Here is a 17352-nt window from a genome sequence, read left to right as displayed (position 1 = left end):
AAAATAAAACCATAGTTTCAGTATATTCCTAAAATGCTTGTATAAATCCGGTGGTTATGAATATTATCAGTTGTTATAATTTACAGGTTGAAAATTTATCTTTATTAACGCATAAACCATAAAATCATCCAAACAATTAAGCTCTCAAATTTAACGGGAAATAAAATAAAACATCAAAGTGTTGCTGCTATAGTAATTTTTTTGTTGAAACAGAACACTTAAAAGCATAGTAAAAAGTAAAGAAAAAAGAAAGAGAAAGAAGGAAAGAAATTCCAAGTAAATCTGATGCGGCAATCACATATAAGCGTTTTCAACCTAATGTTAGAAATTAGGAAAGTAGTAAAAAGAAAGATAAGTATAAGCTATTGTTTCTAAATTTAGAATTTGAAACGGATCAAAAAAAATAATTCCAGATAAACTGAAACGGAAAAAGTAATAAACAGTAAATTTGAACTAATAACGTAACTAATACAATGACCTAATTTTAAAAACTTTAATATTGAATCCATGGAGTTTATTGTAGAATGCTTTTTCCCTGACAATGGTCAAAATATATGAGAAGTTAGGAACCAGCAATTCTGGTGGCCACGTGATGCAATCGACAGAGAGAGTCTAAGATGATCCTGTATAATTGGACCACGTATTCACCTTCTGGAACAAACTCCATCCTATAAAGATCTACGTGCCCCGCTTTTGATGCCATACATAACACTCCCTGTATTCCTATTGGATATTAATGGGCCCCAGAGAAACCCTCCTTCCGATAGGTTCTGTCACGTGGGGCTCACCTTAACCTAGCGCCACGTTTTATCTCTAACCAATCAGCTCTCTGCGCTGTTTCACCTCTCTTCTCCCACGTGTTATTCACCCCCCTCACACGCGTCCTCTCCTCTCTCTTCCCACTTATAAATTCACCACCTCTCCCTTTAGCTTCTCTCTGCATTCATAATTTTCACCTTACTTTTCTTCAACATTAACAAAATCCCAAAATCAAGAGATATACTCTGGTATATTTCTCCTTTGAGATTGGACTAATTTTAAGAGTGAAACGGAAAAAAGGAAATGGATGGTAGAGGAGGGTGTTGTATTGCTAGGTACGCAGGGGGTGGTGCGTACGATATGTCAAAAGTGGACCGGATTATGCTCAGATTCAGACCCATCGCTCCTAAACCAGCCGCTGGTGGGTCTGTTTCCGGTGCTTCTACTCCGCCACAAAAGACTGAGGTTCCTGTTCGTACGGGTCGGTGGAAACGAAGGTACGTCAAAGATAATAAAAGTAGTACTAGTAGCTCTAACAAGAGGTCTAGTAGTGGAAGTCGTAGTCCTGCTGGTCGAAAAAGGAAGGCACCTTCGCCTGAGGAAAATGAGTCCAACGGTAAGACTGTATCTGGTGGTACAGTTTCTGGGGGCCAAGCGGTAGTTACCTTACCCTTATTATCCGAGTCTCCTGAAAGGAAGGGTTCTCCTGTCGATCATTCAGTAGGTTTTGTGATAAAACCAGAAAAATATGCTCCGATATGGTTAAACTTTGGTAGCCAAGGGAATAATAATAATGATAATAGTCTGTTGCAGGGTTACGGAGGGGTTGGTATGGATCGTTCAGTAGTGATGTTGCCTCAGCCAGTAAGGGTAGTGGGGTCATGGGTAAAGGTGGAAAGCGTGACTGACGCGTGGGCGGAAGGGTATGGGCTAGGACGTACGGATGAGGACAAACTGGTGAATCTAGAGCGGGACAGCTGTCCAGGGTTTGTATCAGACGGTTTAAACAGAGTTAGGTGGGCCAATAGGGCGTACAAGGAGATGGTAAGTGAGGGAGGCGTAGCAGAGGGGGAAGTTGTTGTTTGGCTGGTGATGAAAGAAGATCTACGGCTGCCGGAAAACAAAAACACGGCGGCGTTCACGTGCCGGGTTAGGGTTATCAAAAGCGGGAAGGAGAAAAACTCACTGATTCTGCCGTGTGATGTGTGGAGAATGGACGGCGGAGGATATGCATGGAGGTTGGATACAAAGGCAGCTCTCTCTTTGGGCCGGTAGGTAAAAGTAATATCAACTCAACCTAAAGGGTAAAAGAGTAAATCTATGCGCCATCCAACAATACAGTTGCCAACTTGCGCTTGAGTACGTACACGAAATAGCAGGGCATGCAACGCACGGATGAACTGCATGCTTCTCTATCAAAAGGAAATTGTAAATATTTTTAATAACTTTTTTAGTAGGGGTGGTGGGAATTGGGCGCTCTCGCTTTTATATATCTTGTTTTTTCAAGGGGGTTTGGGTGGTGGCAGATCTAGTTCTGCTGTTTGAAAGGGATTTGTTTAAAATACTAGTACTACTACTAATTGGAACCATGACAAGAGATGGTATTGTAACTAATCTGACCTGGGTTGGTTTTGCTCTTCTAACATAAGATCCTTTTTATGTTTAATTTGTTGTACGTTCAGCTTTATCATTACTTTTTCTGTTGGTACAAGTACAACAATGAAGATAGGACAATAGAGATGAAATTGAACGTGGTTGTCCCTGGTTGGGGAACGTATGACAAAATATCCTGATGTGATATGGAAATCTATTCCTGACCAAAGTAGAGTGAAATCTGAGGTGATATTTCTTGGGTTTAATAATTTGTGTACACGAGCTCTCTATAAGAACTTTTGAACTAATTACACCTAACTAAATAATTCGTGCACACGAGCCCTTCGGTTAAGTTTATTAGCATAAGCACTTGTAGAAGAAAGCTACAACCGCAGCGAGATAAAAAAGAACAAACTAATCAACATGCATGGAGTACAATTTTGATTATTTTTTTCTTGTAAGTCGTTTTAAGATACAGAGCAGAAGGAGATGAATGTTAGGTTGTACTCATTCAATGTTGGAAATGGGTTAAGGAAAGAAATGAAATACTGTTCCTACTTGTAATTATTCTTACCAGTTCTTCCTATAAAACCTTCGTTGCACTTTCTGCCCAGCTTCCGTATGCGAAAGTATTTTACTAACTTTTATCTTTTCACCTATTTTTCTTTGAAAATTAAAATTCCTGTGAGAGGAGCTATGGCGATTATTCTCAGGTGACGGAGTCATTATTGTTCAAGGAGTGTTAATTACTCCCTCCGTTTTAATTTATGTGAACTTATTTGATAGGCTGAAGTTTAGTTAAGAAAAAAACTTTTGAACTTATGATGTTATATAATTTGTGTGGCTATAAATTATTGTATAAAGTTAAATTCATTTCAAATATGGAAAGGAGTTATTCTTTTTTGTACGGACTAAAAAGAAAATAGGCATAATATATTTTCGTTTGAAAATTACGGTGTAAATATATAGGTATTTCTTTTGTTTCAAAAAGGATGAAATTTTTTAATACTTCGGGAGATTCTTTTGACAATATATATATATATATATATATATATATTTAATTCCCTTGATTTAGCCACTATTTTCAGCTTATTATAATTTCCCTTTCAAAGTGTCCCCATTGGCTGTTTGTTTTAGTGCTGTTCTCGTTCTCCCGAATGACCGTGGTTTATTTGAAATTTTTTGGAATATATTCTTTTTCTTCTTCTTTTTCCGTGAGTGGAATACGTACGTGTTTGATTCTGAAGAGGTTGGGGGTAAAGAAAAGTCGGGTAGGCGTAAATGTCGTTAATTGGCAAACTGTTGGGCAGTTAAAGACACCCAACTGGCGATATTTTGTGTTAGATATATCATTTAAGCGCTGATCCTGTCATCATCGAAACATATACTATTATTTGCTTAAAACGGGCTTCATATGGTGTGTATTTTGAAGTTCGAATTAAACGGCATCGCTCTGTTGCATCGGGCGTATTTACGTCAGTCGTCACTAATAAGAACTTACAGAACACCATTGCCCGTCAGTTTTGGTAATTGGTTAAATTTCAAAATACATGTTTTTCTTTTTATTTCGCACCTAACTTATAGAGAGTAACTACGCATGAGCAGTGGACGTGACCCAATTTACTCAATGTTCAATGGATTGTACATCGTTTGACCGCTAGGTAGCTTATTTCTTACTAGATTTTAAGATCTTACTGTTGAAGTTTGGCAAAATGCCAAAGTCCCACATTGGTTGGGAGTTAAGTTTGGAGGGGATTTTTCCCCTATAAAAGAAGGCCTAATGTTTAGGATTGAAATACACCTCTCATTTGCCTTCTCATCTGTTTAAGGCATTTGTATCTTCTCTCTTTAGTATTATTTCACTTGTATTTTTGGAGTGAAATAAAATATTGGTTGTGTCCGAGGAGTAGGCAAAATTAGCCGAACCTCGTAAATTCTGGTGTTCCCTTTATTATTGTTTTATTGTCTTATTTATTATTTGGTGGCTGTCATAATTTTTGGTATAGTAGTTGTGACTTATTCACACTATATACATTTGGCTTCCGCAACAATTGGTATCAGAGCCAAGGTACTGTCTAAGTATGCTCTGTGGTTGCAGCATAGTCTGATCTTCCACATCAGAAAAGATTTATCTTGGTAACTGAGTCAAGGTTCTGTCTGAGTATGCTCTGTAGTTGCAGCTTAGTCTGATCTTCTACATCAGAAAGGAAATAATCTTGATTTGTGTCGTCAGCTATTAAATAATATTTGTGTCAAATATGGGGGACAATAAACAAGAAGAATCTACATCAAGTGTCAACAATACGTCATCATTGGCATCTTCGCTTATGACAAGAATTGTGTCAAATGCGAAATTTGCGGTAGAAATTTTTGACGGGTCCGGACATTTTGGGATGTGGCAAGGCGAGGTTCTAGATGTCCTTTTTCAACAAGGGTTAGATCTGGCCATTGAAGAAAAGAAACCAGATGTTATTGGAGAAGAAGATTGGAGAATTATCAACCGTGTTGCTTGCGGTACCATTCGATCCTACCTTGCTAGAGAGCAGAAATATCCATACACAAAGGAAACTTCTGCAAGTAAATTATGGAAAGCACTGGAGGATAAATTTTTGAAGAAAAACAGTCAAAATAAATTGTACATGAAGAAGAGACTGTTTCACTTCACCTATGTTCCTGGTACCACGATGAATGAACATATCACCAGTTTCAATAAGTTGGTCACAGATTTGCAAAATATGGATACAACTTATGATGATGGTGACTTGGCCTTAATGTTGTTGGCGTCACTTCCTGATGAGTACGAGCACCTTGAAACTACTCTACTCCATGGAAATGACGAAATTTCTCTCAGAGAAGTTTGTTCAGCTTTGTACAGCTATGAACAAAGAAAGCGAGAAAAACAGAAGGGCGGAGAAGGAGAAGCACTGTTTGTGAGGGGTCGTCCTCAAAATCAAACGAGGACAAAGAAGGGAAGATCCAAGTCAAGATCCAGACCCAGCAAAGATGAATGTGCCTTTTGTCGAGAAAAAGGGCACTGGAAGAAAGACTGTCCGAAGTTGAAGAATAAGGCCAAACATAACAATGGAAAGGCTATTATGGATTCAAATGTAGCTGATTGTGATGATTCAGACTTCTCATTAGTTACAACAGAGTCATCAACATCATCAGACATATGGTTGATGGACTCGGCTTGTAGCTATCATATGTGTCCCAACAGGGACTGGTTCGTGGAATTTCAAGAAGGAGAATATGGAGTCATCCACACAGCGGATAACAGCCCTCTTACCTCATATGGCATTGGTTCAATACGATTAAGGAACCATGATGGAATGATCAGAACATTGATAGATGTTCGATATGTACCGGATTTGAAGAAGAATCTCATCTCTGTGGGAGCCCTAGAATCAAAAGGGTTCAAAATCATTGCAGAAAATGGAGTGATGAGAGTATGCTCCGGTGCACTAGTGGTAATGAAGGCTAATCGGAAGAATAATAATATGTACCGCTATCGTGGCAGTACAGTTATTGGGACAGCGACAGTAACATCCAGTGACGACAAAGAGGCAGAAGCAACCAAGCTATGGCACATGCGCTTGGGACATGCTGGAGGAAAATCCTTGAAAACTCTATCAGATCAAGGATTGTTAAAAGGAGTAAAGACTTGCAACTTGGAGTTTTGTGAGCATTGTGTCAAAGGGAAACAGACAAGGGTTAAATTTGGTACAGCGATCCATAATACTAAAGGCATTTTGGATTATGTACACTCTGATGTTTGGGGTCCTTCCAAAACACCTTCATTGGGTGGGAAGCACTATTTTGTAACCTTTGTTGATGATTTTTCCCGAAGAGTATGGGTGTATACAATGAAGAGCAAAGATGAAGTGTTGGGAATTTTTCTCAAATGGAAGATGATGGTGGAGAATCAGACAGGCAGGAGAATCAAGTGTATTCGCACAGACAATGGAGGTGAATACAAAAATGATCATTTCAATAAGGTCTGTGAAAATGATGGCATCATCCGACACTTCACTGTTAGACATACACCACAACAGAATGGAGTGGCAGAACGTATGAACCGGACCTTGCTGGAGAAGGTACGGTGTATGTTGTCCAATGCTGGCTTGGGCAAAGAATTTTGGGCTGAGGCAATTACATATGCATGCCACCTCATTAATCGTCTACCATCTGCTGCTATTGATGGCAAAACACCATTTGAAAAATGGTACGGAAAACCTGCTGTAGATTATAACTCTTTGCACGTGTTTGGCTCAACTGCATATTATCATGTGACGGAGTCAAAATTGGATCCAAGGGCAAAGAAGGCTATTTTTATGGGAATTACTTCTGGAGTCAAAGGATATCGCTTATGGTGTCCTATGACAAAGAAAGTAATGTTCAGCAGAGATGTTACCTTTGATGAATTTGCTATGGTAAATAAGGTAACAGAAGATACCAAACAAAATGAAGGTGCTTCTAAGCAGGTGGAGTTTGAGGGAAAATTTATTTTTCCTACACAAGAAGCAGAGGAGGAAACAAATGAAGATTACCCTCTGGAAGGAGAGCCAGTAGAGGAGATTCCAACTCAGGAATCTCAACAACAACTTGAATCAATAGCAACCAGCAGGCCAAAAAGAACAATAACGAAACCTGTTCGTCTCATAGAGACGGTTGCTTGTGCAACCTCAATTGTAGCTGATGATGTTCCTACTACTTACAAAGACGCTGTCCAAAGTTCAGAAGAAGATAAGTGGAGGATTGCCATGAATGATGAAATACAGTCCCTTCATCAGAATCATACATGGAGATTGGCCAATCTCCCGAAGGGAAAGAAAGCAATTGGGTGCAAATGGGTATTTGCAAAGAAAGAAGGATTTCCTAACCAATTAGATGTTCGCTACAAAGCAAGATTGGTGGCCAAAGGATATGCTCAAAAGGAGGGAATTGATTACAATGAAGTATTTTCTCCAGTTGTAAAACATTCCTCCATTAGAATTATGTTGGCTTTGGTAGCACAATTGGATTTGGAACTAGTTCAGATGGATGTAAAAACTGCGTTTTTACATGGAAACTTGGAGGAGGAAATCTACATGACTCAGCCAGAAGGATTCAAAGTTGCTGGAAAAGAAAATATGGTGTGCAAACTTGAAAAATCGTTGTACGGATTGAAACAATCTTCTAGACAATGGTACAAGCGATTTGACGAGTTTATGTTGCGGCAAGGGTACAAGAGAAGCAAATACGATCATTGTGTGTATTTGCACAAGCTTAAAGATGGTTCCTTTGTATATCTTCTCCTATATGTTGATGATATGTTGATAGCTTCCAAGAATTTGGAAGAAATTGATAAGTTGAAGATTCAACTGAAGAAGGAGTTCGAGATGAAGGATTTGGGTGAGGCAAAGAAAATTCTTGGCATGGAGATAATTAGAGATAGACGTTCAAAGAAACTCTGTTTATCTCAAAAGGAATATTTGAAGAGAGTACTTCAACGTTTTGGCATAGATGACAAGACTAAGCCAGTTAGTACTCCACTTGCTTCCCATTTTAAGCTAAGTACTACTATGTCGCCAATGGATGAAGCTGAACGAGAGTATATGTCAAAGGTACCATACGCAAATGTTGTTGGTAGCTTGATGTATGCAATGGTTTGCACAAGGCCTGACATTTCACAAGCTGTTGGAGTTATTAGCAGATATATGCACAATCCAGGGAAGGAGCATTGGCAAGCTGTGAAGTGGATTCTACGGTATATTCATAATACTGTAGATGTCGGGTTAGTTTTTGAGCAGGAAGACAATCAGTCTGTAGTTGGATATTGTGACTCAGATTTTGCGGGTGATATGGACAAACGAAGATCAACTACTGGTTATGTGTTTACTTTTGCAAAGGCACCAGTTAGTTGGAAGTCTACTTTGCAGTCAACAGTTGCTTTGTCTACAACAGAGGCAGAGTACATGGCTATTACAGATGCTGTGAAAGAGGCAATTTGGCTTCAAGGATTGCTAAAGGAGCTTGGTGTTGAACAAAAAGGTATCACAATTTTTTGTGATAGTCAAAGTGCTATTCAATTAGCGAAGAACCAAGTTTATCATGCAAGGACGAAGCACATTGATGTTCGGTATCATTTCGTACGAGAAATCATAGAAGAAGGTGGAGTCACGGTGAAGAAAATTCATACTACAGAGAATCCTGCTGATATGCTGACAAAGGTGGTGACTGCGGTCAAGTTTCAACATTGTTTGGATTTGATCAACATTGTTGAACACTGAAGATTGAAGATGAAGACACAACCAAAATTTGTTATTGAGAGAGAATTGAAAATGTGGAATTTTGCCAAGGTGGAGATTTGTTGAAGTTTGGCAAAATGCCAAAGTCCCACATTGGTTGGGAGTTAAGTTTGGAGGGGATTTTTCCCCTATAAAAGAAGGCCTAATGTTTAGGATTGAAATACACCTCTCATTTGCCTTCTCATCTGTTTAAGGCATTTGTATCTTCTCTCTTTAGTATTATTTCACTTGTATTTTTGGAGTGAAATAAAATATTGGTTGTGTCCGAGGAGTAGGCAAAATTAGCCGAACCTCGTAAATTCTGGTGTTCCCTTTATTATTGTTTTATTGTCTTATTTATTATTTGGTGGCTGTCATAATTTTTGGTATAGTAGTTGTGACTTATTCACACTATATACATTTGGCTTCCGCAACACTTACAATGTCTATATATCAACAGTGTGAAATTCCAATCGAAAGAAGGTGGTGTTTATGAGCATATCATGAGTCATAACGTGACGCGTCTAAGAGAGTTAAAATTAAGCAGCAGTCAGACTTCATTACTGTTTCCCAAAAATTGACCTTCTATGGAACTTCCTTTCTTTTTCACACTTCCTGTGGAAACATAGTTGGCAAATACTACTTATTATGATCAAGAAGTCATTCTTAAGACATGTCCCGATAGGCCAAAGTACTATTCTCATGCCTGCGTGACAGCGGTGAGCTCCTTGTTAAATGCGGCATGTGACTCATTCTTTGCAAGTGTCATTTCATGGGCACGTGTTGCATGTATGTTGCTCAATGCCATGTGCCTTTGTTACGGCATTGCATAATTAGTAACAAAATGCATTCAAGCGCTAATTAAAAGAACAGACGACACAGGTCATTTATGTTGCGGCGTTGACCTCCCTCCCCTCCTAAACTGTCGCCTGCTTAGTTTCTCTCAAGTATATATGATCTTACTACTACATTATTTATGTTTTATCTTAAGATAAGGTAGTCATTTCTCCTACGTTAGTTTCAGATAAGGCACAAATTAAGGTGAACCGATTGGACCAAACCTTTGTGCGTAAGGAGTTTTTGGATCTTCACGTGAGAGTTTCAGGTCGTAACACTGGAAAAATAGCGATGTTAGTAGTTATAATTAAAAAAATACTAGTATAATTTATTGTATGATTAGTAACACGTGGTACAATTTACGAGCTAAGTAGCACCCAAATGGGAGTAATTTTTTCCTGCGCATGGAAGGGGGAACGAACTTCCTAGCTAACTAGTCGTACTTTGAGGAATAGGGCGGTGTATGAAGTAAAGACAGATTTATATATGGACTCGCATGAAATCACGAGGTTATTTTTAACTGAATATTCACATGAGTTTATAAGCTGCCTAAATGTCTATAGGCTATAGCTGTGAGATAGAGAAAGAGAGACTAGCAATTTACAAAAGCATGGGCTAGCTTTTTCACTTTGATACATCTTTATAGATCACAGGAGTTGCATGAGTTTCGTAAAAGAGGGCCCAACCCACTCTGGTCCAAATTATTCCAGTCCAACACAGGAAGTAAATAAAAGAGAAATTTTCATAAAGTACTATCTTTTAGGGGGTAATTAGCTATCTATAGATGTCATTTGCTATATTACGGATTGTAGATACGTTTTCTATTATTATAAAATGTATTTAAGTTATTGTATTCATGAATACAATAGCAAAAATAGTCGTGAATAAGGGAAGTCCAGCTAATCAGGTGTTGTATTCGAGTGTATTCGACTATATTCATGGCGTGAAACATGAGATTACAGCTAGACAGATTATTGTATTCGACTGTATTCACGGCGTGAAACAGGGGATTGCACTGTTTTTAAATGGAAAGTGAATCAATTAACATAATAGACTCCTAATATAACTCAACAAACTCAATTATAACACACAAATTTTGTATTTCCAGTTATAAAAAAAATTCTCAACCGAAAAATACCCCAAAAACATAGCAATCTTCAGAAAAATATTATAATACATTTGAATACATAAATTATATTAATTAAAAAAATATATGAATACATTCATGGAATACAACGAGACAGTGAATACAACGAGATACGTTGAAATACAATGAAAAAAAAAGACAATTAATACAATAAAATACATGGAAATATAATCCCACACCCGACTCTTCAGACCCCAATGTCCTCAGTCCCACATCAACTTCAGAAACAACAATCAACCCAGAAAAATTCCCAATAGAGAAACGAAGAAAGTCAGAGATAATTCGTAATAGAAAATCAAGAGCTCGGCTTGAGAAGCAGGATCCACCAAACTTTGTGATCGGATGGAAGGGAACAAAGCCTAATTTTCGGCAGCATAGAAAATCTGGCAGCCTAATTTCCGACGGAGATTGGATGAACGGATGTTTGCCTAACCTCTAAGGCATCATAGAAAATCTGTATGGACTCTGTCCAAATTGTCGAAACCATATGTCAACACATTTGACGTGGTAACATATATGCGTGCTCCGATGGAATTGGAGAAATTGGGATCGGAGAGAACGTAGGTTATGTGGGTGAGAGGAATTTTGAGATTGAGCATCGTGTTTTCGGGGAATGGGGGAAGAGAATGACATGTATCAAAGTAGAGATAGAAAGAAAATAATGTAACTGAATAGTGTATTTAGTGGCTTGGGGTTATGAGGTAACCAAAATTAGATATTTTGCTATAAACATTAAAAGGTATATATGAAATATAATTTTTTAAATGGTATTTATTTAAAATAAATAAGGTGTTAACCTTTGCTATAAGAGGTAAAAATTCCTAAATAAAAGTGCACATTTTAAAATGGGAATCTTACAGAAACGTCCCCAAAAGAAGTCCCAACTTACAATCTCTAGCCATTAATCATAGACTTATCAAAACTAGTCAATCACATATAAAAATAAAAAACACAAATAAATAAGGTTATTTCTCTCCAAGAACCACACACAAAGATCTCCTTCCATATTTTTAAACGTGATTAACAACATTAGATGCAAGACAAAAAAAAAAATTTTGTAGATGAGGTAGCAAATAAGGTGATGAAATACAAAAGTATATATATACAAGATCCCAAAAATCTAAGCAAAAAATGACTTTTTTCAATGGGTATGGTTGAAATTCATTGAAAACATATAGATGAGCCAATATAGAAATTTTGAGGAAGATTGAAGGTGATTTGGACTGATTTAGTATCAAAATTTGTAGTTCAAACCGAGTTCAAAAGATCTTCTGCGACCCATGTATCAAAAAATGTATCGCGTATGTATCTCACACGCAGCTATATATGGATATACATGTGATACAAATGTGATACATGTTTGATACACAAGTGATACACTGTGTGATATACATATTCATTTTTTATATTCATCTTCTACTTCGAATTTTTAATTCAAACCCCCTCAAAACTCCACCAAATCATCCCAAAACTAAGATTCAATCTCCTTAAGATGTACCCAATATATTCTATTAACACCCACTCAAAAAAAATTGACTTTTTTGGCTACATATAGCTAATTGGCTAATAGTGGTAATATTTTAGGAATTGAGCAATTTTTGGAATAAGCTGCTTATAAATGAACATAGCTGATATTTTCCTATTTAAATTTGAAGCAATGCAATAGTTATAAAAAAATGTTATGGAAATTCTCATTAAATTGAAATAATAAATTCAAATGAAATATAATAAATTGGTGCGTGGGGAGAGATACATAAAAAATTCATCTGGTTTTAGAAGCATACTTTTGGCTTCTTTTTTTGTGTGTGTTTACCTCGGAAAATGTGAGTAACAATTAAATGTGATTTGTGATTTTAAAGATATGTGATTTATTCCAATACTAGTGAATATACAAGTAATACTAAGCTTAAGTAAGAAGAATCGATGAACCAAACCAGTATTGTTAGAGCAATAGGGGCCTCGAGCTCGATTATCTCAGGGGTCTCGAGGTGAGCTAAGAGCAATAAAGTATGAACAATAAATTAAAGACAATAAAGCTGAAGAAAAATTGTTGAGCACAGTAAACGAGAAAAGTAGAGTAGAATGTTCTATTGTAGTGAATAATGTGTTCTTTACAAATTATTGAGGTCCCCTTTATATAGGAGGAGAAATCCCAACATAGTACATTCCTAATTATGGTAAAGAATTCTATTGGTACAGGTGTACAAAAATCGAGTACGGACCTGAACCATTTCGTACAAATCTTATCCTTTAATTTATGCCATGATCCACGTGTTCTTGAGAAATTCTCGCTCTTTCTTGAGTGTCTTCGAAATTATACTGCCCTCGATGTAGGTCGCGACAGGCCTTTGATTTGCTCTCTCGAAGTGTGTGTCCTTCAGTCGGGTCCGACCCCCACTGCGAGTCACCCAGACTCGAACTCATAGTCCTAATTTAAGACTTCAAAATCGGGCTCCTCGATTTTGACCGTATACAGATAGTCCCCGCATTTCTTAGAATGAAATGATATAAAACGATTTGGATTCCCGTAGTCCTTAGTGATGACTTCATCCCCGTGATGCAAGCGTTCGAAGTGACTGAAACATCCCGTCGGTTCGTTTCCCCAAAAACGTTGAATGCATGCCAGCATTGGTCGGCCACTAGTGCTGCCGAACCGTCGTTGCCCTTTTATAAATATGAGGCGATTCCTCTAAGCAAAGAACTTTACTCTTTCTTCACCCTTTTCCCATCTTCATCTTTTTCACCAATCACCCATTTCCTCCACTTCTTTAAGCGCCGGAAAACGCCAAGCTCTTGCCAGAAACACCATGTCCCTGTGCACCCGTATTATTTAGCTTACCACCATGGCCAAAACTTCCAAGACGGTCCCCAAAAAAGATAAAGTATCGTCTTCTTCTACCTCCCGGTCAGCCGGCCAAACCGGTGGTGCCGCAACACTTGAGGAAATCACCCCCGGTAATTGCATTATTAAGAAAGACTTCAGTATCGAGAATCCTCCCAATGTCCTAGGCCGATGCGATCATGCATCTCGATATATTAGCTTAATAACGAAGAAGCTTTTCAAGGATGTAAAGAGGGACTATCGCTGGGGAGATGAGGTTGAGGTTCAGATCCTAAGCCCCGATGAAAGCATTACTACCCACAAGGAGGAGTTTTTGAGTGTTTATACTTACCCTTTCACACTGGGTCCCCTCGATCCGGTGGTGATTGACTTCTGCAAGACGTACGAAGTCACCCTTGGTCAGATTCACCCTTCCTTTTGGCGTATCGTGATCATGTTGAAGTATTTTTCTGAAAAGGCCAAGGGTTTGGAATTCACCCTCAGCCACATGGTTCGATTGTATCGTCCCCAATTATTTCGAGGGCTCATTAAGCTGTAGCGCCGAACAACGAAATCCTTCTTTGCCAGTACCGAACTCAAAGATTGGGGTTGGATGAGCTGGTTTGTTAGAGTAAGAACTTCGGATGTCATTCCCGAGGATAAAATGTTGTTCCTGGAGAGATGGAACTTTAACCGTAACTGAAGTTCGTATTCCTTGTACCTATTCATATTTCGCTTCCAATTTCATAACGTTGTTATCCTTCTTCTGATAGCCAATGCTTGGGTGCCCCCAACGGTGCCCGACCTCGAGGATTGGGTCCGAAAGTTAGCTGCCACTTCTTCCTATGATGAGCGCAAGCGGCGTGAGTTATCGAAGGGCTAGTGGGAGGCCAAGAACCACAGTAAGTGTCTTTCAACAGTTTCAAATGCTTTTCATACATTGGTAGCATTTTATTCACGCTTACCTGTGCAGGCCTCGGCGATGCATCCGAAATGAGGCCGGCTCTGACCGGGGAAAAGACCAAACCTTCAAATCTGAAGTCCGAGAAGGACAACAAAAGGAAAAGGGTTTTGAAGCCCGAAGACCCTCAAGACAAGAAAACCCCCGCTCGAAGGCTGCGGAAAAGATTTGCTCAAACGGGCGCAGATTCGATCCATGATTCCCCGGATGATGAAGAAAATGATGATGGAGAGTCGGTGTTGGTGACTCAGACCAGGAATCCAGTCGAGACCGCCAAGCCTTTCGAATTGGAAACCTCATTCCGTGGTGAGGATGCCCTGAAGGAAGAAATGGGCAAGCCCCTATGTCCCCGGAGGTTGAGATTGTCCCTCCGTCTTCAACAACTATACTAGAGGGAGTAAATGATGAGGCCCCCAATGGTAATGAGAATGCCCCGAGTGAAGAGCTCGGGACCGCGACAACAGGTCACTCCATTTCATTGTCAACCTTTTCTGTGTGTGTGTGGGGGGGGGGGGCAATCGATGAAGCCAATGCTCTGTGCATGCCCGATCCGAATAACGTCATCCAGGACAATATTTTTCAGGGTTGCTACGCTGGGATTGAGGATGCAGATGACCTAAATGATGTGTCTACTATCTTTGAAGAGGCTGAACATCTCCTTTCACGGGTAAGTGCTTACCTTTAGTATTGCATTTTTTCTTTCTTTGCTTTCAACTAATATGTCTCCATTTTATGTATAGGTCGTCGCAAAGTTTAGAGCTGAGTTGTCCCAATGTGAGTCCGAGCTCAAGAAAGTTTCGGGTGAAGAGAAGGCCCTAAGGCTCCTTTGCAGCCAAAAGGAAAAAGGAGCTTAAGTATCTTCGAACCGCATTGGCCAAATCTCAAAAAAGCGAGTCCGAGATAGATGAGCAGGTAACTTTGATTTTAACAGAGTACGGCCTTCTCGGCCCTGCTTCGGAGGCTAATACTTCGATATCTCAGCTGCAACAAAAGTTAATATGATTGGGCAGCTCCGGGACGAGGTAGATCAAGGTCGGTTTGATTGTCATCAGTGGAAGAAGAACATGGATCAACTTGCTGCCGATAAGGAAACTATTGCGGCCCAACTAGCCTCATCTGAAGCTCATCTCTGAGGCATTGAAGCAAAGGGTCTGGCTCTGGCCAGGAAATTTGAGGGGTTAGAGGCAGAGCTGGCTAAAGCCCGGGCCGAAGCTGCACAGGCTAAGGCCGAAGCCGAAAAGACGAAGGCGGCTGATAAATCCATTACTATATACTCGAGGGAAGCCACGGACATTCAAGCTGAGTTGAGGGAGGCCTCCTACCGGGGAAGACGTAGTAATGAATTGGCTAAGTGCCAAGCCCGGAGGGAGACTCTCGAAGAAATCCATGCCCGAGGGTTCAACCTCGCCGAGGAGATAGCCGAAGCGAAGGCGCGAGAAACCGGTGCTAGGTTTCTTGTCTCCTCTGATGATGAGGATGTGATGAGTGGATCCGGGGACGAGGAAGGTGAATAAGATGTTCCCGAAGGGGAGGAGACTCCTGAAGATAGAGTCGCTGGAGATATAGTTTCTGAAGACGACACTCCCAGTGGTGTGACCCCGAAAATAGATTAGGCTTTTTTCTTTTTTGTGCTAGGGCCCCTTGTGGGCGTTGTAAATATTTTTTGCAATTTTCCCTTATGAATATAAAGTGTCTTTTTCATCTATCCTCGATTTGTGTTGACTTTGATTTTGTCCCCGTTTGTGAAAAATTCCAATGATTCAAATACTTAGCTCGAGTATCGGTTCAGACTCGTAATAAACCCTTATGTTTTTATTGCTCAAGATCATACCTTTTGAGGTTTTAGATGATCCTCGAGCTAAGTTTAAAATCAGTTTGATGCGAGCTAGGAACAATGGGGCATTTGGGTCCAAGTTGAATGAGAAGGGAATCTCGAACTCCCATATGCTTTTGGCCCTATATATCTTTTAAGCTAGCCCTTAGGCTCTTGTATATCGGCCCTTAGGCTCTTATAAAATTGGCCCTTAGGCTCTTTTAAATTGGGCCGTTCGACCTCTAAAATGGATATATAATTTTTTCCTCATTTTTGCTAAAAGACTTAGTGAAATTTTAGTTATGCCTTAGCATGTACTTTTGTACCCGTTGAGTTTTTTGAAGGCTCAATGTATCGAAACCTTATTAGTCATTTCGTTTATGTAGACGTAATCGAATACCTCTTGAGGTTTTTTCGAAGGCTGGTGTTATCGAAGCCTTTGGATTATTCGAGGGCTGAATTTATCGAGAAGCCCTTAGATTTTTTTAGGGCCAAATTTATCGAAGCCCTTTATATTTTGCTTTTGCCGGGGGTAGCCTGACTTAACCTGTTTTTCAATGTTTGAAGGCCTTTAATTTATAGCGGAAGTCGGACATCTCCGAATCGCATTATTTTGGTCGTAGCCTTTATGTGACCGTAGTCTTTAGTATGGCTGTAGCCTTCGGGTTTGTCACTTGGACTTGTTTCCCGATAACTTTTCGAACTTGTTTGAAAAGTTAGTCCTCGAGTATATAGGCCTTGACCTTTGTTTCGAGGGGTGTTTCGAGGGGGTGCCTCTTTGAGGTCTTATGAGTCCGAACTTTTGATGACTCGAATGTATTGACTGTTAGTGTTAGTCCAGGAGTATTTTTGGGTGCTTTGGCCCTTGAGCCACTTCCCGTATGATTGTAAGTATAGAGCACGTATGATAGCAAACTTATTTGAATACAAAATGTTTTTGCCGTCGGGGCTCGACTATCCTATATGGACACGGTTCATTTGACCGTTTGGCCCACTACAAGTTCTCCTATCGAGACCCTCTTAGGCGTGAAGTATCTTTCTAAAAAAAATATAACCTTCGAGGGTAATGTCCCCCAGTATTCAAGGTTGATTGAAAAGAATCTTTGAATACCTTCGAATGTTCCTTAGGTAGCATATAGGTGTTGCCTCGTTAAA

At 39.4% G+C, this 17352-nt stretch overlaps 1 protein-coding gene across 1 annotated transcript; it reads left to right on the top strand.

Moving 5' to 3' along the window:
- The first annotated feature begins 924 nt into the window (after window positions 1-924).
- LOC104211555 (uncharacterized) lies at window positions 925-2425 on the top strand. The gene has a single exon (XM_009760629.2). The coding sequence runs from the start codon at window positions 1063-1065 to the stop codon at window positions 2032-2034; it is 972 nt and encodes a 323-aa protein (XP_009758931.1). The 5' UTR covers window positions 925-1062; the 3' UTR covers window positions 2035-2425.
- The last annotated feature ends 14927 nt before the right edge of the window (window positions 2426-17352 follow it).

The sequence above is a fragment of the Nicotiana sylvestris genome, chromosome 3 (genome assembly GCF_000393655.2).
Source record: "Nicotiana sylvestris chromosome 3, ASM39365v2, whole genome shotgun sequence".
NCBI classification, from domain to species: domain Eukaryota; kingdom Viridiplantae; phylum Streptophyta; class Magnoliopsida; order Solanales; family Solanaceae; genus Nicotiana; species Nicotiana sylvestris.
Note: the sequence above shows the minus strand (reverse complement) of the source record. Positions and strands in the feature narration are given on the sequence as shown.